Source organism: Periplaneta americana, chromosome 17, assembly GCF_040183065.1.
Source record: "Periplaneta americana isolate PAMFEO1 chromosome 17, P.americana_PAMFEO1_priV1, whole genome shotgun sequence".
In the NCBI taxonomy this organism is placed as follows: domain Eukaryota; kingdom Metazoa; phylum Arthropoda; class Insecta; order Blattodea; family Blattidae; genus Periplaneta; species Periplaneta americana.
This window is the reverse complement of record NC_091133.1, coordinates 17150955-17173189: the sequence shown is the minus strand read 5'-3', so window position 1 is coordinate 17173189 and position 22235 is coordinate 17150955. Positions and strand designations below refer to the sequence as shown.

The 22235-nt window shown below is 33.9% G+C and overlaps 1 protein-coding gene across 7 annotated transcripts in view; it reads left to right on the top strand.

Moving 5' to 3' along the window:
• Sec23 (transport protein Sec23) overlaps window positions 1-22235 on the top strand; it is a 104750-nt gene that overhangs the window by 57089 nt on the left and 25426 nt on the right. For all 7 annotated transcript variants that reach the window (XM_069816653.1, XM_069816656.1, XM_069816652.1 and 4 more), the window contains 8 exons: window positions 5688-5962; window positions 9561-9703; window positions 10202-10353; window positions 10779-10885; window positions 11752-11905; window positions 12655-12806; window positions 16053-16227; window positions 17283-17438. In XM_069816653.1, coding sequence (XP_069672754.1) covers window positions 5688-5962; window positions 9561-9703; window positions 10202-10353; window positions 10779-10885; window positions 11752-11905; window positions 12655-12806; window positions 16053-16227; window positions 17283-17438 — 1314 coding nt within the window. The remainder of the gene's footprint in view (window positions 1-5687; window positions 5963-9560; window positions 9704-10201; window positions 10354-10778; window positions 10886-11751; window positions 11906-12654; window positions 12807-16052; window positions 16228-17282; window positions 17439-22235) is intronic.

Sequence of the window (22235 nt, the reverse complement as noted above, 5' to 3'; positions counted from 1 at the left end):
AGAGCAGCAGACATGCTCTTCCTATTGTCACCATTACATAAATATCGATATTATCACTATTGTTCTCATAATTACAAAGTGAATCTTTCTGGGGTTCGAGTTGGTAAGGTGGAGTTCCATCTGATTATTTATTGCTGTTGTGATGAATTGCATGCAGGCAATGCTCTGAATATAGTGATGATGGCTTGCTGCTTGTGAGAGGTGAGGTCAGTAACATCACAGCATGTGCGGATTCTGCAGGATAACTTTCTTATTTTTAAAAATACAAACATGGGATACATATTCCTATATGAGGTCTCGCTGTCGTCATTGAATAATCAAGGCTACCTACATGTAGTCAACATGTAGATACCTATTCTTGGAGAAAAATTCGTTCTGGCACCGGGAATCATGCAAAGCTGAGAGAGGTCCTGGGTTCGATTCCCAGTGCTGGAACGAATTTTTTTCCAATAGGTATAAACATGGGATTTTCACATTATGTCTAAGAATTTAGTTCTCTACACGAATCGGTAACAAACTTCATTTCTAGTTTTGTATTGTGTTTCCCTTTAAGCTAGAAAAACTGAGCAATAAATGTTAAATTTTTATTTGGGATAAAGGAGTTAGGTAATTTTTATCATTTAATAATTCAGCTAAGTAAAGTTTAACAAGGGAATTGAACCCTCTTATTGGTTACGTGGTTTCTTTTAAGAAAGTGTATTTGATAATGCATTTATTTTTTTTTTTACTTGGTTATTTAATGACACTTACCAACTGTGGGGTTATTTAGCATCGATGGAAGTGGTGATAGCGAGATGGTATTTGGCGAGATGATGCCGAGGATTCACCATAGATTACCTGACATTTGCCTTACAGTTGGGAAAAATCTCGAAAAAACCCAACCAGGTAATCAGTCTAAGCAGGAATTGAACCTGCGCCCGAGTGCAACTCCAGATTGGCAGACAAGCACCTTAGTCGACTGAGCTATGCCAGTGGCTATTTATTTTTGTTATTACAAATTAGATTAGGCCTGTTAGCTGGACTGATAGATTGGCCTTATATTTTTCATAACTGTTATGTGAAAAGCAGTGGCATTTAAAGCACCATAAAAACATAACTGCCCGTACCTACAGTCTTAAAAATGCAGCAAAGCAAAAGAAGTGAAAATATTTATAATTTATATACCAGTATCCATTATATTATTTCGCTTTTTAGTGCTTATTTTAGATGTTTTTAGTGCCTTTTTGCCTGCATGTCCAAGTTCTAATTTTATTATAAAAATTAAAGATATGCGTCACACATTTCCTTCAGTAACAAAGTATGAGAGTAGCAACAATTTTATAACTCTGTACCTTTCGATCCTGAACCATGAAGATAAATAAATGCCGAGGGTTTAATGTCAATAGCAACTCTGAAATAATACCGTATTTACTCAACTATCCCACATCCTCAAATAAGTCACACACCCCACTTTTGAAAGGAAAATCACACACCCCACTTTTGAAAGGAAAAAAGAATCAAATATATTTACGACCATGACAAATTAAAAACAATTAAACACAAATACAGTTCAGTTAACAAATTTTATCCTGGAACAGGAACAGGGTCTTTAGTTGGCACATTTCTGTCAAAACTCGTCAACCTGCCATTTCTCTGTTATATATTATTCGATTAGCTTGGCCTCCAACTTGGAAATTTTGCTTTCTGACCACGAAAAGTTCTCCTCTTTCCAATGTTGTTTATTAACAGTTCCTTCTTTTTTTCTCTCCAGTCTGTGATGCAACTTTCACATACATTAAATTTATGAGCTGTAGTACTTTTAAGTTTTTCGCTTGAAGTAAAGGATCACAATCTCATACCTCTGATACTCAGTTTCAGAATTGAAAATATAAGATGCACAAACTATATACTTATTATCACACTTGAACTTGATTCTGACACATGTACTGCTATTCTAAACACCATATTTTAACAATGTTAACAATTTAAATACCCACACAGGAAGATAATGGCATGTGCTACCATTTTAGGAGTTGCGCGGGAGAAAAATTGGGCAATGTTGCCATCTTCATTTCGAATAAGCCACACACCCGTAATTTTTACTTACATATTTCGAGAAAAATGGCACTGAAAATTGTTGCACATTGACACTAGAATTCACTGTTGATCACAGATAAAAATTGTTTAATTATTAACACTAAACTTCGTCACTGGACAAAAGAAAATATGCATCTTAAGTTACAAAATATTCTGCAACTGCTACATTCGAGATACCATAAGTGTTACATGCATTGGGAACACATTTTTTATTTTTATGAATGTTTTCCATTTTCGGATTTGTTGGTTATCAAAACTTAATGAAAATCCTTTTTTTTTTTTTTGGAATTGTATGAGAACTTCATTGCAACATCTGAATAACATTTTTTTTTAAACTTGGATGGCCAATTACTTCATAACAATTAACACTAAAACTGCCAGAACTAGTTATATACTTATAACTGGAATGTGGTTATTTTGACCACTTCTGTTATTATATACACATTACAGCACTAAATAACAAAATAAACAACTTTTATTAGTACTTGAATGTTTCTTTTACTCTCCTGGCAACTTTACAATATGTGTATATTATAATATATTACTTTACACAATAAAATATACTTTACTGTTTCCCTTACTCCCCTAGCAACAAGAAATCATGCTTCTTGCGTTAGATCAAAACGCAAGGAATCAATCTGCCACACTGTTCCTACTCATTGAATCACTGAAGAATAGGGGCCCAACAGTGGCCTGAGTAACATCGTGAATCCGACGCTGACATGTGGGCCATTCAGCTTCTTATAAAGCCAGGTTTCGTTTTGCTGACAAGTTGTCTGATAAGCCCCAGGGACCCTGTAAACTCATACAAACCCGAACATTTCACCACAGCCAATTTTTATTATTGGAGATGATAGATGAAATAAGGGGGAGATGGAGAATGTTGGTGGAATGATAAGGAGAAATGGGAATAATCCGATAAAAATCCTCTGCAATGTCTTCTTTGTCCAAAACATTTCATTACGAGCTGGTCAGAGATCGAAACTGGGCTGTCTGGATGGAAACCCATTGCGTATGAAGAATTACCACTATTTTCTCTCAGCTCCCCTACATCTGGATCGTCTTCCACGTCTCATTTATATTATATAAATTCTTCAGCAATCCTTCATTTGTGGGAATCTATTGTCTGTCACACTGCGATCATTGCCGAGACATTGTTACTATCTGGAAATAACTAATGAAATGAATATTGCCACAGACTAGCTAGCACACAAATACCGATCGAAGGCATCCATTTCATTGTAGAGTATTCATTTTCAATTGTTGGGTTTGAATTAAAACCATAAAAATCGTTATAACATTCGTTGGAAAATATTTTGTATTGCAATGGTCAAAGTCTAAGTGACTGCTCAGCAGTTCTAAGTATAAAGATCAGTACCCCTGTTGTGAAGTTATCCTCCTCTCATAAATTCATATTAACATCCCTGCCAGGGATAACTTCTATCCCTCTCACAAAATATAATCGTTTTAATGCGAGTATACTTCATAAGTACAGTATAAAGTAAGCAAATAAAATAATAATGATGTATTATCATCACCAGCAAGCTGACAGCAATCAATAATTTCGGAATTACACATCTTATCTTAAGCCTGCTCATGGATGTAATTATTATTATAATCAAGATGCAAGACAAGCAACTCAATGCGACCAAGCGTTGAGCCGTATTGAATGAGGATAATAATAATTTTATGTATGGTATTTTCTATCTAGGATTCTATCTCTCCCTCATCAGAAATCTTAATTTGCTCCCTGCCAATAACTATAGACCTAATTTAACGAAAGTAAAATACTGTTGTGGAGAGATGATTTACGAAACAACTTGGCAAAAGTCATAAACTCACAGTAGTACACGATAAAAACTGTAGAAATAATAGCGAGTTTAAAAATGGAAAGCAGTCAAAATGACTGCTCGGCAGTTCTAGTGTTAAAATGATAATAGGCCTTTGTGTTATGTTTTGTAATTTTTGGTGTAAACATTTCAGTATGTGCTACTTATTTCTAGGAACATTGTCAATATTCGCCTGTAAGTGCATTTCTATCACAAATTTCGTAGATATACATTATGTTAACATATTGATAATTTAACATTTTTAAAATACATGTGGAAATGTAGGCCTGCAAGATATTATACACGTAACATTGTGTTATTTTGGCTCTTAAAAGTAAAAGTATTTATAATAATTCAATTGTAGAGGAGAAGGGCAAGCTCCTTGAAATCAGCTAGGGTATTCTTCTTTTTTGGTTAAGAATTTGTATTTAATTGATGTCATTATATCAAATATTTTATGACAGATTAATGTATCTTTTCTCTTAGTATGTTGCAGCCATTGAAATTCATGAGTTTTTAGCATATTGCATTTATAAAAACAAAATTTAACTTTAAAACAATTCAAACAGGACATACATTAATTGGTATCTACAGAGTGAGTCAGCCAGAACTAGACTGGCAACCGCAGAAAGTCGTATGCATAGTAACTGCTACACCATCACAATGATCAGACCTCTTGTTCGTGTACATTCTGTGTTTAGTTACGTAAATACGTTCACACAGTAAGGGTGCAGCTGTATACCATACATTTAGAGTGCAGTAGTGTGTCCGTGTCCATTATGAAATATAGCCTTGAAAACAGCTAGTGTCTATTTACGACAACTTTGTGAAATACGAATCTTGGAGAACAGTTGTTATAACAAACTTCCGTCAGTCATTCTCTGATTTGCCAGAGCCTTCTAAAGCAATTATTTACAATTTAGTGAAGAAATTTCGTACAACTGGATCAGTATTGTATAAGAAATGAACACGTGTGAAGTGTGTTCTCACTGAGGAAATGTTAGATGAAATTGGCCACAGACTAGAGAGAAGTCCTACTAAATTATCCTGCCGTGTAGCTCAGCAGGTAGAGGTGTCACAGTTTTCAGTGATAGGAGATACGAAACAATTAAAATTAAAACCTTACAAAATTCGTGTAGTTCAGAGGTTAACAGAACCTGATTGTCAGAGCAGACATGTTTTGCATGTAATTTCAACAGTTAGTGCCCCCACCTTAATTTTTATAGTGACAAAGTGGTTAAAAGTAAAGTTTATGTGAATAACCCATATTCACTTGAGGAACTCAAAATATCTGACACAAAATTCGAGCTATTTTGGAGAATTAACTGTGGCAAGTTGCTGGACATGTCTTCAGGAGATGTGTAGCCTGCCAGCTATTACAAGGACATCGTTTCGAACATGAATAATGAATTCGATATGTACATCATTATGCAATACTAACCGCAGAAACGTGGAACGAATCCGAAGCATATGGTAACATAGTTATTTATGGATCAGCCACCATGAATGTGGTTAGGAGTGTAGCCCTGGCTGGTTCACCCTCTATTTCTAAAGTTATACCCTTTCTGTCTGATTTATCTATATACATAAGTACATGTAATTGAATATGAATTTTGTTGAAGCTTCTGTACTTACATACCTTAATTTGAAATGAATATAATTTTTTTAAAGGAAAATTCTTCCACTAAAAATGTAATGACGTAGACTTACATGTTTGTGTATATATTAAATTGTGTTACTTTTCACATGTATGAAATTCTCTTTCATTTTTTATGTCTGCAGTGTACGTATCCCAATACAGGAGCAAGAATTATGTTGTTTGTCGGAGGGCCATGTTCTCAAGGCCCTGGTCAGGTGGTTAATGATGATCTGCGTCAACCAATCAGATCACATCATGACATTCACAAAGATAATGCGAAATACATGAAAAAAGCTATCAAACATTATGAGGGTTTGGCTGTACGTGCAGCAACAAATGGTCATGCAGTTGACATCTATTCTTGTGCTTTAGATCAGACTGGGCTGTTGGAAATGAAACAATGTTGCAACTCCACAGGGTAAGTATTATTTTATGTGACATTTTCCGTTTATATTCATTTTGCTACTTCTAAATATGTTCTGTCAATATATTCATTTTCTTTGCGTGTATAAAGGCAAAATTAATAAAGGAGTTCACATTTTTCATGTACATTCAGTAGCAGTGTAATGAAACTGCGTGGATAGGATAATTAAATAATTTGTCATAATGAAATTTCGTTATTTCAATGTTTGTTGAAATAGTATATCTCTGAATTAAAATTTTTATCTGACACAAAACCTAGGAGACAAATGACTGGTTATAACCATGTAATGGGAATAATACAGTGGTCTTGTCTGTTATTTTCAATAATGTAATTGATTATTGAGAGTATATGTGAATTATTTGAATTACAATTTCCTTCAAGAAAAAAACGATTAAATTGTTTTTAAATGTTGAAAAAAGAAAATCAGAACAGTCGAGATACAAGGAAATTAAGCATTTTGACTTCATTGATGTTTGAAGTTTAATAAAATTATTTTTAATAAGTTATCTTTTATATGTAGAATGTTTCAGAATTCAACCGAAGAAATTTTATCTTGTTATAGAGGGGTGGTTATAGAAGGATTGTATACAAGCAATTTGATACGAGAAACCCAAGATCTCCGACGAAAGATATCTGAATTATCAGTTGTTAAATTTGTTTATATATGAGACCCATATTTCAGTATTAAAATTAAATAGAGGTGTGGAATGGTATGCAATGGTTTCGGACCTTATTAGGGATTTTACCAAGCCCAACTCTTAACAACTAATCACTATGTTGTCAAAATTTATCCTTCACAGAATCTGTAAAATTGCTGACAATTAATGAGACAGCGTACCGCACTGCTTGTTTCACCCTCATTCGTTTTCGTTATTGTTTATATTTTAGAATGGACTTACAGACATGAGGCTCTCGTGTAATGGATGTGTCAGACCTCAAGCAGCAACTCATGTTACTACTCATAGTACACCCAAAGTATTTTAAGCTGCCCGTTTGTTCTACTTTGTGCAATGTAGATGGTATCTGAACTTCTGGCTAGAACTTTGATATTGTAACTTACACTTTGGGACAGGATACAGATATTAATAATAATAATAATAATAATAATAATAATAATAAATTTATTTATTCTGGTGATGTTAAGGCCCTTCCACGCCACCAGATATATGTATACATACAGCGTAAAAACGAAAATTTTATAATGGAGCAAAATAATTTCTAGGTACTAAATATACCAATGTAATTTCCAATTTCAATTTTGGAAGTAAAGCATCTCTCATGTCGGTAGCAAACTTTTGAATATAATTGTACTACTAGATGTTGTAGTGGTCCCACGTCTTGGCATAGTGATCTAAGGCATCCTGCTTAGGACTTACATTACGGAATTTGCGCTGGTTTGGGTCCTCATGGGGAAAGAAATTTTCTCATGAAATTTCGGCCAGTGTATGGGACTGGTGCCCACCCAGCATTGTGATGCACTTTGGGAGTTACGATAGGTAGCGAAATCAGGTTGTGAAAGCCAACTATAACGTCTGGGGGGGATTGTCGTGCTAACCACACGATACCTCCATTCTGGTTAGATGATAGTCCACCTCTGCTTCGGCATGTGAACATGAAGCCAGCAGCCGGCTGGTAGGTGTCTGGGCCCTTCATGGGCTCTCTTGCCACAGATTATTATTATTATTATTATTATTATTATTATTATTATTATTACATGTTGTAGTAGATTGTCAGAATTGTCTGTTGTCATCTGTAACATTAGTAGGTATCTGTTGTTGAAAATTCTTTTAGAATTCTCGCAGATGTATCTAAATTCTCCCTCTGAACAATCCACTTTTTCACCCATAATATACAATCTTCTTCTATGTTTCTTTCTTTATTCCAAATTAGAAATCATCTCTTCAACAAACAAAGTTGCGACTATTAGACCAGAGCCATGAACAAGTTCAACTTCACTTGACATATTATGCCCCCATGTAACATTCAGGTATCAGTCTACTGTTGAAAATGACACTGGTGATGCAAAATACAGAACACTTGTGTAAACCTGGCGCAAAAGTACGACTGGCATATTAACTGGCACCAGTAAATCCATGCCATTGTAAACCCACTATAAGACCAATTTTCGAATATTGTCAAGATTTGGACTTTAAAATTTCTATCATCAGTAGCATGAAATGAGTCAACCAACTTTTGTACTATATTTGAACTGTCATGACTTTTGTCTTCTTCTTTGTCCGAAGTAGAATCGCTTTCAATATGAAATACTTTATCTTTAAGTTTACTTTTTATTTTTTGTAATTTCTGGCACGGGCAACTTTTTTGAGCGAGTTTCCTTTTCTTAATTTGGAGATTCCACTAATGATACCAAGCTTTCATTGACAATAGATAAGTGGGCCCTTTCCTCAGCTTTCAGTTGTGATGATAAAACTACGTTCTCCAACTTCAATTTCATTAACATAGCATTTGTCACACAGTGCAAAGACTTTCTTTTTTTATAGGCTATTTGTGAACGTAAATATACAGTGCTATAAATAAATCAGTAGGCATTGCACTCCCTTCTGTGCCCTATCATGTAATGTAAACAGTTGCTGCGCATTACTTCTGGAGGGATGTATCTCATATAAACATTTATTTCACATACTTTTAAAAGAAACCCCACTTTTACTTGGTTGACCATTAGAACAAACATCAAGAAATATGCTAATATTTTTCATACATTTTTAACATATTGGGTTAACTTAATATTTTTTAAATTAATGTTAAAATTATGTTAAATTCAGTTATCTTTAAATTCAATTACATTTTAAATTATGTAGTTTGACAGCCTGCAGTTTAAGCTTTAAAATGAGCTATGAATTAAACCTGTACAATTTACAGATTCGGAGATACATATGTTTGTAGAACACCGTAACTGGCCAATGTCTATAAATTTGACTGTGAATAATTTTGTAAGAAGTTATGTCACATCAAAATTAACATTGTGAGGTTACTTCCTTTGATGTAGGAAATGTATAAAATAAGTTTGAACTTTTTATAAAAGTATAGTGTTTTTTAAGTGTTCCATTTCACGTAGAATGACTCATATACATGTTCATATTCATTTGTGCAGGCTTTATCTTCTCCTGGAAATAACTTCTTGCATCACTTTATAACCAAAAAATTGGTCCTTCAACCTCTTTTCTAGTTGAATGTTCACACTTCGCATTTACATTGTACACTTAACAGCAAAAAGAATGGGCCGACTCTTGGTCGATATAAATGCCATCACCACTACGAATGTGATGTAGGCTACGTAGGTATCAATGCAGCACTGCACACCTTCAGCAAATGGTGATGCGGGATATGAAAATGGTATATTTGACATACATTTTAAGAGTTTCACTGTACAAAGAACAAAAACAGAAAAACTGTATTGTTACAGGTAAAACCGTATGTCTGGCAACCCTATGCCTGTGTGCCAGTAGATGTTTCTGGAACTAACTCACTGATTTGCATGATGGCATTTGGTCACATAGGAATGCACTGCTGGTACCCTCCTCAGAAAAGTGCAGTAGTATATCAAAAGACTAATTCATGACATTATTTTCAGAGGTCATATGGTCATGGGTGATTCCTTCAACTCATCTTTATTTAAGCAGACATTTCAAAGAGTTTTTGCTAGGGACCAAAAGGGAGAATTCAAAATGGCGTTCAATGGAACATTAGAAGTGAAAACGTCAAGGGAGCTGAAAGGTAAATTACAGATTATTTGAAAGTTGTTATAATGTTTATGATAGCATTTTCCAAACTGAGAAAGCATTGCTAATAGCAAAGATAAAATTAAAAAAAAAAAGTTACTAATTTTTTTCTAATGTACAAATTGTTCTCTTTGTCATACAATAATTTAGTTCAGCAAGAATAAAGTTATATGTAATATTTTGGAATGGTGAGAGGGAAGAAACCTATGTCTCTTAGTACTTACAGTTGAAGGTAAATGTATTGGTCATAATATCAAAAACGAAAAGTCATTTTGGTTCCTGATAGCTGTTTTTGAACAGAGTTGTTGGACTTGTAATAATTGAAGGTACTTCTAATGGTTATTTTTAGACAGTGTAGTACTGTTATATGTTTGCATGCAATCACAGGCACAAAATTCGTAAATATATGTACTGTAAGAGAAGGAGTAATTAACAACTCGTATCAGGACTCAAGACTAGTATCTGTTCTTCAGAGTAATATTTTTTATTTCAGTGTCTGGAGCCATAGGATCATGTGTATCACTTAATGTGAAAGGGCCATGCGTGTCAGATACTGAAATAGGCATGGGTAGTACGTGCCAGTGGAAGTTTTGTACATTTAATCCAAATACAACATGTGCACTGTTCTTCGAAGTTGTAAACCAGGTAAATTACAATTTTAATGTGCAAATTTTTGTTATTAACCATAATAACATGAAATATCACTTAACAATAATATTGTAATAATAATCTGTTATGTCTTCAAAATAAAGAATTTCTTACAATACCTGCGATTTAGGCAATTTATTGCTTTCTTAGAACCTCTGTTTAAAACTAGGTAATTATTTTATTTCTTTCTTTTCTGTTCTTGTTAGTGTTTCCTTTCCAGAAAAAGAACTAATGTTATTTATTACTTGCTTTTGGATATGTTTTATATTCATTTAAAATATTCTTGGAGTTTCATGTTTACTTTCATTTCTTAATTATTTTACTTTCCTACATTTATCATGTTTGTTTTCATACACTTCATAATTTTGTGTCTAGCAGCGGACTACTATTTCTCTAAGAGAGGCTTATTTTTTTACATATAGCATTCTGCACCAATTCCGCAAGGTGGAAGGGGTTGTATTCAAATGATCACACAGTATCAACATTCCAGTGGACAACGACGCATACGAGTCACTACCATAGCTAGAAAGTAAGCCAACGCAACATTTTATTTCTAAGTATGGCTTTAATAGAACTTATAATATAGTGATGTACAATTTTTATTTCAAAATTGATTACTTGATTAAATTTTGAACTTATGATGGATCACTGTTGGAGGTATTACTAGTTTGGAAACTTACAAACATTAGATGAGCAGACCTCAACAGGACTGAAGGCGAGTGATGGAAATTTTCGGGTAATCAGGACCAGTTTTGAATTATGTATTTGGAAATAAATTACTTTGTATGATTTGTAATTAAACAAAAACTAGAATAATTATAACTCCAATACTAATATCAGTACACTAATTCTAGCTACAGTTTCTCGAAAATCTTTATCATGTGCATTTGTTTTTTTTCTAAAGTTCATCTGAAGATTAATAAAATATTTTGCAACATTGAGTAAATACTGTAACATAGATTACAATCCGTGTCTCATTCTCCTTCCCCCCCATCAACTACTTATTACATTGCTTTTAGTTTTCTTTTCCAAAATCAAGTAATCAACTAGAAAAAGTCAGATCAAATAACGAGGACTGTCAAGTAATTGAGGGCTCTGCTGTACTTCATATTGCAAGAGTTTGAGTAGCTAAATATTAGAATGTTATTTTGTTCTTTTAAAAATTTATAGGTTTTAAGTTTTTCCTTTTCTCCATCATTAAAATCGTATTCATATGCCTCTCTTCTGCTGATAAAAAGTATGGAACATAAAAATTAGTCATATAAGTACATACTTTAAACACACTGGGGTCGTATTAATCGTGTATATACTGTGACTCGTGAACGAGCGTGCATTTTTATCTTATGTAAACTAGTAGTAGTGATGAATTTCATGTGTGTATAATTTTGTTCATAGTTGGGCTGATGCTTCTGCTAATTTGCATCACATAAGTGCTGGATTTGATCAAGAGGCAGCTGCTGTCCTAATGGCAAGAATGGTTGTCTATAGAGCAGAAACAGATGATGGTCCAGATGTATTGCGGTGGGTGGACCGGATGCTTATCAGACTTGTAAGATTAACTTTTAATACTCATAATGTATGTAATGAAACTTCATTTTCCGCAGGTTCATGATTTTTACACTCTAAAATTCACAACATTTCTTGGGTGGAATTTTGGTTAAATTTGGACAAAATTACACATTATACAAATCTGGCTTTTAGGTATAGCTCCCTAATGGGAAAAATTGTTCTAGGGCCGGGCATCGAACCCGGGATCTTTGGCTGAACCCGGGACCGACTGAGCTACCCTGGAACTCTATCAGACCCTGGCTCAATTATTCACTTTATATCCGCATACCTCATGTGGGTTGACAAAACATCAGAGACCCAACATTAAGTGCACACTTTCTGTGTGACTTAAATTTGTGGTTTTCTGTTAACGAACAGTAACGTGTATTATACAAATCTGGCAATTAAGTATAGCTCCCCGTAAAGCTGACTTGAATAATTTCAAGGGAAAAATTGTTCTGGTCTGGGCATCAAATACACTATTATTATTAATTCTGCTCCTACTATTAAGGAAGTAACTTATTTTCCTGCAGATATAGTATTTCAATTAACTCTTTGTATGTTGACACCCTTTGTCCCTTTTCCTGAACTTTGGATTCTTTTGTTTAGAGATGTAGGGCTAATGCCCTCTAATCACTCTAAATACATCCTCGTCTTTACTGTTCAGAATGCTACTAAAGAATTTGATGGCTGACTTATTTGTTTGCACTCATTTTTGTAATTATGTTATACTCATAATTCTGTTTGCAGTGTCAGAAGTTTGGTGAGTATGCTAAGGATGATCCAAACAGCTTCCGCCTGTCTGAGAACTTCACACTGTATCCACAGTTCATGTATCATTTACGACGTTCACAATTTCTACAAGTATTCAACAATAGTCCAGATGAAACATCATTCTACAGGTAAATATAACATAGGAGACTGTAGATTTGAAGCAAAGACATTATGCAACTTATTGGTAATTCGGGCAGTGTATTAAAAGGAAATGAACTTAAACTTTGTGACATCATCAGAAGTTAACAATAGTTTCCAGCTACATAGTCTTTTGAGTCCTGAGCATGTACAGACTAATATGTAAATGTGTTACTTAAATAATATGAGGCGATATCTTCATTTTAGAAGGAGATGCAGGTATCTCCCAATCCGTCATTATTTTTCTCGCGAGATTTTTAGTTCATTATTCATGACAAGCTGATACACAATATACATCCACTATTTGTCTGTTTATTAAGTGATCATAAAATATTATTAAGAAGTATCAGTATAAGGAAAATGACTTAACCATCACAATGAATGCATTAGAAACTACCATTGCATGGTTTTGAAATAAAGTTATGCCATGCGCTTGTCTCTCTGGTTCACCCGATTTCCAACATAACACTGATAAGAGATAGGCTTGTTTATACATTTTATAATTTAATGTCAGGTTCAGGTCCAGTAGTTCGTGACGGAATTTTATTAGTATTGATTTATATTAGAGAAAAATTACGAAAATACATTTCATATTACTGTATTACAAGTCCATTGCTGTGGAGTAATGGTCAGCACATGTGGCTATGATACGAGCAGGCCCGGGTTCAAATCCTGTCTGGGACAAATTACTTGGTTGCTGTTTTTTTCCAGGGTTTTCCCTCAATCAATTTAAGCAGAATTGCTGGGTAATTTTCGGCATTGGATCTCGGACTCATATTGCCATCATTAATTTACATATCTTCATCATCCATACAATAGCCCAGGTTAAGTTCACAATGCGGTGTGTTGTACATGTACAAGAGCATGGCCATTCGGCTACCCAATCATTTACAAGAATAGGAGTGGTAAGCACAATAAGCCTCAGGCTGCAGTGTAAGCCTTTGGGTTCTTCCTTCGTACAAGAGAGAGAAAAAAAGAAAACTGTATTACAACAAAATATCATTTGCATGTAAAGTTTACACTACTGATTTTATTAATGAATTTAATTTATTGTCATTGTGAGAAATATTGGAGAGCAAGAGGGCTAATGGCTTCGTTGCCAAAGCCCAGCCCAGCATTGGATAACAATAACATCTATGGTCATTGTTGTGAATACATCTCGCCAAAATGTAAAAAAGTTGTACAAAATTGTAAAAATTGTAGAAAATTACTAAATTGTAAAACTATAAAAATTTGTAAAAATTGTAATTGTAATATTGTAAAATGTTGACATGTTCCACATCTTAAAGCTTCATTGCTCATGTAAGATCTATGGAATAAAATGAATGAATGAATGAATGAATGAATGAATGAATGAATGAATGAATGAGTAACTGTTAACAACTTGTTAACAATGGTTATAAACAGGGAAACATGTGAAGCTATTTAACTAGCATGTTAAATAATATAACTCAAGCAGACTGCAAGGTTAGTGCCTGACTTACTGACGTCACACAGGAAATCTTAAATTTCAAATAACTCGACTTCTAATAGTCGTCGAGAGATTAATGTTGCACCATTCGATTTAAAATAAGCTAATCTCAATTATCCAATACTCAACTAACATTCGATATATGTGTTGTGTTCTCCTTTAATACTACTGTTTAAAGTAGGTGGGCTTCTTTTCATACTGTTGCATTTCATGCAACTAGAACCTGTGTCACAAATTAGGCCTATACTATATTGCATGAAAATAATGCCGAAACTTGTATAGCTCTTCACTAGCCCTTCAGATACATCTCCTGTACGTGTATAAGCATATAAAAATTTACAGAACATAAACAATGAACAGCAGCACAGCTGACTTTAAACAAGTTGCAGCATTCAGATGACAAATATCGTTAGGTTAGACGACTGCGTAATACAAGTGCTTATTTACCTCCATACCGTTCTTGTGCAAAAAAGTCGGACTAATAATAAGCTACTATAAAATTGCATTTCTTTCCAGAAAATGCGAAATTTGATACAGTCTTGAGATTGCAATCTTCTGCATCATCTTACTTCTAAGATAATAATGGACAGCAAAAAGTTTATCCATTCCAAAGTAAAAGAAAACTATCCATGTGGGAAAATATTGCATTGGGACTGTGATTTATCAACGATCGATGTAATAAAACGACAGTTCAAGGAACGATGGACCCGAGAAAAAATAGTGTTATTTATATGGGACTATTTCCAGGACCCAAAAAAGTGGACGAAAAAGGTGGAAAAATGACAATAACGGGAACAATGCATCGAGGTTCCACTGTACTTTAACAAACAATCACTGACTGATTTGCTATTGTAGTTTCCGAAGTTAGTGACAAAATAAATGTTTAATAGAAATACAGCGTATTGGGTAATGTTCAAATGTAAACTGAGTAGTGTGTTAGAAATTGTGTAGTTCAACAATGAAAAATTTCAACATGTTATATTTTTTTAATTTATTGATAATAATTGGCACGAAAATGACTAGGTTTTAAATTTAAATTTGACTTAACCTTTGTTCTGTTTGCCTTCTGCCTGAAAATGAGAGGATCCAATATGAAAAAAAAAAAAAGTTCTTAACTTCTGAAAATTGGGGAATGTATTACGTATATGTGAAGAGTTCTAATCTGTAGATAAATACGAATTTATGTGCGTTAATTTTGAGTGCATGTAGCATGTCTATAGCTATAGTGGGCCATTTAAGACAGATTACTCGTGAATTCATTGAGAATAATTTTGTACTCAGATACATTTTCTGTAAAATGGCCTAAATGAAAGTGACGAGTAAAAGGTTTACCATTAAAATGTGTTGATAATGAAAATCATGTGCATAGTGTGCAGATTACCACACTAAAAAAGAAAATTCTCAACTATTCCATGTGAAAAGTGCATCTGTGAGTAGCTGATCAGAACTCTTATGTTGATAATGTAGTCCTCATTATTACAGTGAATAGATAGAAGTTTCCGTTCAGATACTTTTTTTGGTCTTTTTTGTAATTCGAAATAATTTTCCGGTTTTAGAGGTTGTGCTATTTTATAGTTTTTTTTTTTTAGGATCAACCAAATGACATGGATTTGAGAAAGAATTCTGGTCTTGCTGGTTGACCAGTGCTTTTACAAAATGGTTGTCAACTCATTTCAACCCACCTGCTTTCTCAGTCAGAGTTAGGATTAGCTGCATTAGAATTAATTTTGTATTTAATAATGTTTTACTTTGTTTTTGCTGGCAGGCATATGTTGATGAGGGAAGATCTTACACAGTCCCTCATTATGATCCAGCCTATCCTGTACAGCTACAGCTTCAATGGTCCGCCTGAACCTGTCCTCTTAGACACAAGCAGTATACAACCTGATCGTATTCTGCTTATGGATACATTCTTTCAAATTCTCATCTTTCATGGAGAGGTAATTATGAACTATATACAATAAATTATCTTTATTGTAGTTGAAATGGTCGCACATTTACAAAGCACTGGAATTCCTTTATAAATGAAGATTCCGTCACCAGTTTGTTAAATTATATGTTCTCCCTCAACCCTTTTATTTCCTCTGAAATAAGATACTTTTGCCACATTATGGACAAGCTGTAATTTCCAAATATGCTTATTATTCGAGATTTAAGTAAACTAATTACTGTTTTCAATATATTTTGTGAGTTAGACTGGAAAACTGGCATGCCTCCTGGGTAAAACAATCTCTTCAAACAACTTAAATGAAGATGTGTTATCTCATAGTTATCTAAGTACACTTTTCATTATAATTTCAGAGGCCTGTTAGACAATATTGTGTTGTAAGTAATGTCATTCATTACCCATATAAAAATGAAAGGAATGGAAGACATGCCCAGAAAAACGCATTAGCCCACACTTTATTAAAATGGAGAAAAATAGAGTTTTGTGAATGGGGCTGAAAAAAACGTTACAAATTATTTTGATTGATTTTTATGAAAATGAGGTACAAGGATACAGCATAAATTTACATATTTTGTCAAAAGATTTTCTCTTTCTTTGTCCGAAGTAAAACACATCCAATAATATAAAAAGAAAAAAATGTTTTAAACCTCTGTGAACAGTCACAAAAATATTTGTACCTTTATCATGCATATGGGCAAAAGTGGTTCTGATGATGGCTCAATAGAGCCGAAAATGTTCAATTTAAAATATATGTAACAAAATATTGTTAAACCAATAAATTTGTTAATAAGGATAAGCACAGACAGCATATGAAATAAAACCTTGATTGTTATTAATAATAAACTAGCTTATCGGTCCCATCATGCCTTTTAAATTTACTCACCTTTGTGAATGGTAGGAAGGAATTTGTATTTAAATTATTAAATGACAAACATTTATAACATATGGGAATATGTGGTTGGTATGAATATTCCTTACAATTTAATTGACAAAAATGTGGTAAATTTAATCATGAACATTAGATGATTCTTGATTTTCTTCTTTCAGACTATAGCTCAGTGGCGAGCTTTGCGCTATCAAGATATGCCAGAATATGAGAATTTTCGACAGTTATTACAAGCACCTGTGGATGATGCTCAAGAAATTTTGCAGACACGTTTCCCAATGCCACGATACATTGATACAGAGCAAGGAGGCTCACAGGTAGGCATCCATTAGTGTTGTACATGTACAATATGGCTGTTCATTTTATGAACTAAATTCTTCCTAGAAATTGACTTTCATCATCAGTTGCTTTCTTTCTTTTCTTTCCTTCTCCCCCCCCCCCCCCCATCATCTTTCTATCTTTTACCCTTCTTTTTGGCTGTCTCACCTCCTCTGTCTTTCGACTTAAGAATGAAAATAATCTCAATATGATTTGGATTTTTAATCTTGTCAGCTGAGTCTTTTTGTAATTCATTACCTGTGTTTGCTGTGAAGTCAAATTTAGCTAGAATTAAATGAACATATACAATGAGGCAACAAATTTTAATTTTGAAAATTTGATCTTGCAAAGACACAGTCACAACATCTGAATTGTTCCAGATCATAAATGCATTCTTATAATTTCTCTTATGACAATTATTATCACCAGTATCAAAAGACATTGAGTTCATGCCAGATTTACAAGCATTGTGAAGAATATGTGCACAACAGTTTGATTTTACTAAACTAGGATTTTGTTTCCTCAAATGAACATATACAGAGCTATTTTTCCCGTAGTTTGCACTGTAGTGTTATCTGCGGTATAACTTGAAACCTGAGATCATTTTAAACCATGATTTGTAATATGGGATAAAGTTTGTTCAGCCATTGCAGTTGTACTTTCATCAGGATCTTCATAAAATTGAGAATCCTGTTACAAATATGTACCTAGTTTCGCATCAAACTATCTAACAGCTATAGGAAAACATTTTTGGTTTCCCTTATTTGATGCATCAAAACCCACACCAAAATACATATTATTTTGTAGTTTATATTTAACACGTGTCAAACTTTCGGGTCCTAATACATGTTTCACCAAAGCCTTGCGCTTTGTCTTTCCACATTTGTTATTGAATTCAGAAACAATTGCGGCAAGAGTTTCACTATGCAGTCTGTGCTGGAATAACTTGGATGATGTTTTACAGCATGATAGGCCAGTGTAAGCTCTGGTGCATTGATCTGAAATGCACGTAAATTACACACATTAACATCTGCTCATTATGTTCTGCAAACCTATTTCAATTCAAAGAATATGAACTACGAGTACTACAGCTTACTTTTTCTGTCTCTGGAAAGTTTTTCTTGAATAAATTCTTCATTAATGTGGCCTGCAGTGATGATTTCTGTCTTTTCTTATGATGCGATATACTATGGAAGTGGTGTGTGACATCTGTAAGGATACAATTACGCTCTGCCACCAAATTTTAACCTATCGCTTGTGACCATATAGAAACAAGGTAGAGAAAGTTTTCTCTAGTAGGCAGCAGTGTTATCTTACTTTATGAAATTTTTGCACTTGTGGTCCTCTTCTTCCCAAGGTGCGATATATTGCTTAGACAAATTCTGTGATATCTCCTATGACAAAGAAGAAATTTGGGCATACTCAAAAAACACTGGCATGAGACCATAACGCATGCACTAGGTTCTAATATGTGAAAGCAATGATGATGTGATAATTTATAATATTTATTTATGAAAAATCTGTATTTAACTTCTTTCTTAATACATGTTACTGACCAAAACCAACTGGTGTTGAGACACTCATAGGACTGCAATACCATGGCATCTGCAATATTAATTATTGGTACTGCACGAATTTTCAGTTCGTGCCTACATTTACTGCCAGATGTCGCTGGTATCAGTTCATCATATGAGAATACTTGAAATTGAGTTAGCGTATTTCATCGTATAATTGCCAAATTTCTTTTTTGTGAAAATATACTGTGCTACTATTATGTGAATCAATCAATCTTTTTAATGTATCCAGCTGTTTGCTGACAATATAAAGTCCACTATAATCCACTGTAGTCTAGTCAGTTTTTATTTTTCATGAGAATTGAGTGGTATTTTGATCGGTTTTCATTATAGATGCCTGTTGCTAGTAGCCAGAGTTGGGGTGTAGTCAATATATACTGCAGGGCTGTGTCTTCTGCAACTGGTACTGATGATTTTAATTTACTTCTTTTGTGGTTTATGGATGGACAGTATAGAAGAATGTGTTCAAGATCTTCATCATGATTATTACACTACAGACAAATAGGATTATCAGAAATGTGAAATCGGTGTAGGTACAATTGTGTGACAATGTGACCTTTTCTGGCTCTGTTAAAAATGTTTGAACATGTCTGGGCAAGTTTTTGTACATTTCCAGGTCATTTGGTTTCTTTTGTACAGACTGTAAAATTTTTCCTTTGTCAGAAGAGAGCCAATTGTTGATCCATAGGTTTATAAAATGAGACTTTACTGAAGCAAAAGCACCGGATAGAGATATCACTTGAAGAGGTCTTGGTTGCAAATATGTTGCCTGTTTTGCAATATTATCGACTTTCTCATTTCCAGGTATACCACAATGACTAGGCACCCATTGAAATGTTATTTCCTTTTGAAATTTGTTTAGTGTACTTAGTTGTTTCTGAATTGGAATAATTCTATGTGCGTATAGGTTTGGTACATATTTAATTATATTAAATATAACCCCTTTGGAGTCTGTAATTATGCAAATAGATTTTTCAGAAATTTGAGTAACACACTGAAGAGCAGCATCCATAGCTAGCAATTCAGTGTTAAGACTGGAGGAGGATGAACATGGTATGAAATAACTTTCTTGATATTTTGGAATATAATACTCTGCTCCTGATGCCCCATTATTAGGATTTAGATATCCATCTGTATAAATATGAAAGTGATCCTTATATGTGCTGCAGAGTAGTTCCATGGCATCTAACTTAAGAATGTATGGAGGATCATTTTTGAATGATTTCCTGGAATTTGTATGCTATGTTCTGGAATCACCCATGTCCATGGAGGAATTTCGTTCACAACTGGAGTTTTAGTAATGAGTGTGTCTGTGATGTAGATTGGTATTTCTTCTTTGTTTATTTTATAGAAATTATACAGGATATTATCTGACAGTTTGAAGAACATCTGAGATCTGGATGAGACTTGCAATTTTAAATGTATTTTTAATCCTTTTGTAATACATAGTGTCTGATTGGTTGAACATTACATTCAATTTCTAGGGCAACAGTTGATGTGGTTTTTGGTACTCCTAGGCATAACCTTAAGGCTGAGTTTTGAAGAACAGAAATTTTTTGTAGATGAGTTGCTGATGCTCCTCCCCATATTTCACATCCATAGGTCAATTTTGATCGTATATAAGCATTATAAAACAGACGCATTGTCGTGATATATCTGATCCCCATTCCTTATTAGCTATGATCTATTAATATGAAGAATACATTAAAATGGTAGTGATTGGTCTCGTCAACTTTCATTAATGACTAATGAGCAACCATGTAACAGGAGAGTGTACAAGAAAGCATGGCCAAGTTGCGTAATTCATAGTGAAATTAAAAATTATTGTGGTGTTACTGAATTAATTTTTTTTTAATTTTTTTTTATAACATTCACGGTGTTGTTGAATCACATGTACTAATACATCTGATACACAGGAGTCGGTATTATCTGACTACTAGACCAGTCTGCAGAAAGATGATTGGTCTAGGCCTAAAGTACCATAAACAGGGATAATACCGAACACACATAATATATAAATCAATAAAAGACTGTTATTTACTCATTGGAAAAGTACAAAAAATATTTTAAAATGCTTACAGTGCCTGCTTTCACTCCACACTATGAATTCAGTCAACTATGATCAATATCGAAATTGTGTGTATCATTATTTTAATTCCGAACAGGCTATTAGGCATTAATACCGAATAGATCCAATTATTTCACTGACAAAGATAGGATAATGTTGTAATACAGAATGCGCATTCATGAATGAATTAATAAATAGCCTCTTCGTTTGAACAAGGATGTAAGTACAAATTATAAGGTATGTAAATAAAAACAAAATTTGAATATTTAAACTTATAATTTGTATTTATTTGTAATTTAATGTAAATAATGCATATTCTGAATAATTTCAAGGGAAAAATTGTTCCGGGGCCGGGTGTCGATCCCGGGACCTCTGGTTGAATGTACCAGCACTCTTTCCAACTGAGCTCCCGGGATCGATACCCGGCCCCAAAACAATTTTCCCCTTGAAATTATTCAAATCTGCTTTACAGGGAGCCTTACCTGAAAGACTAGATTTGCAATGCATATTCTAATGAAAAATTGCCAAAATACAATATTTATTCATTTTCAATTAAAAAAAAAACAAAATACCTTCCTCTTACAAGTTTAGTTTCCAAAATATTCCAAATGGACTGCCTTTCCTGGAAGAATGTTAACTCTTTCCCCTCTTTTGCGCTTTGAGGTGGCTGTCTTTCTTGCCTCAATTTATTAAGATGGTTTTCAGCCTAGAATTCCGTCCATGACTTCTCTGATTGGTTTCTTGCTTTCTTTTCTGGAGTTGTTACCTTCTTTAGAACTCGTCTGTCCAAAGGTTAGAATCCAGAAGCCATGAATCCTTAACATATGTTCTTAACTCTATTTCCAGAAATCTTCTCGAGATTATTTCAGAAGATTAGAAAATTCTGATTTTGGCAGAACACCCTTTTGCAATTTCTTCCATTCAGAGAGGATAGTACGCCAGGCTCTCTTTATTGTCTGAAGAAGGATATGTCTAATGGCTGAAGCAAATGTGTTGAATTTGGAGGAAGTAACACAAATCGAATGTTATTTTCCTGGCACAGTTGTATTACATTTACAGATAAGTAAATTGTCACCTAGAAGCACCTTTGTGCCCTGTAATTGTCTCAGGGAAGGTAGACATATGGAGAGGAGATGAACCAATCTTCAAAGAGT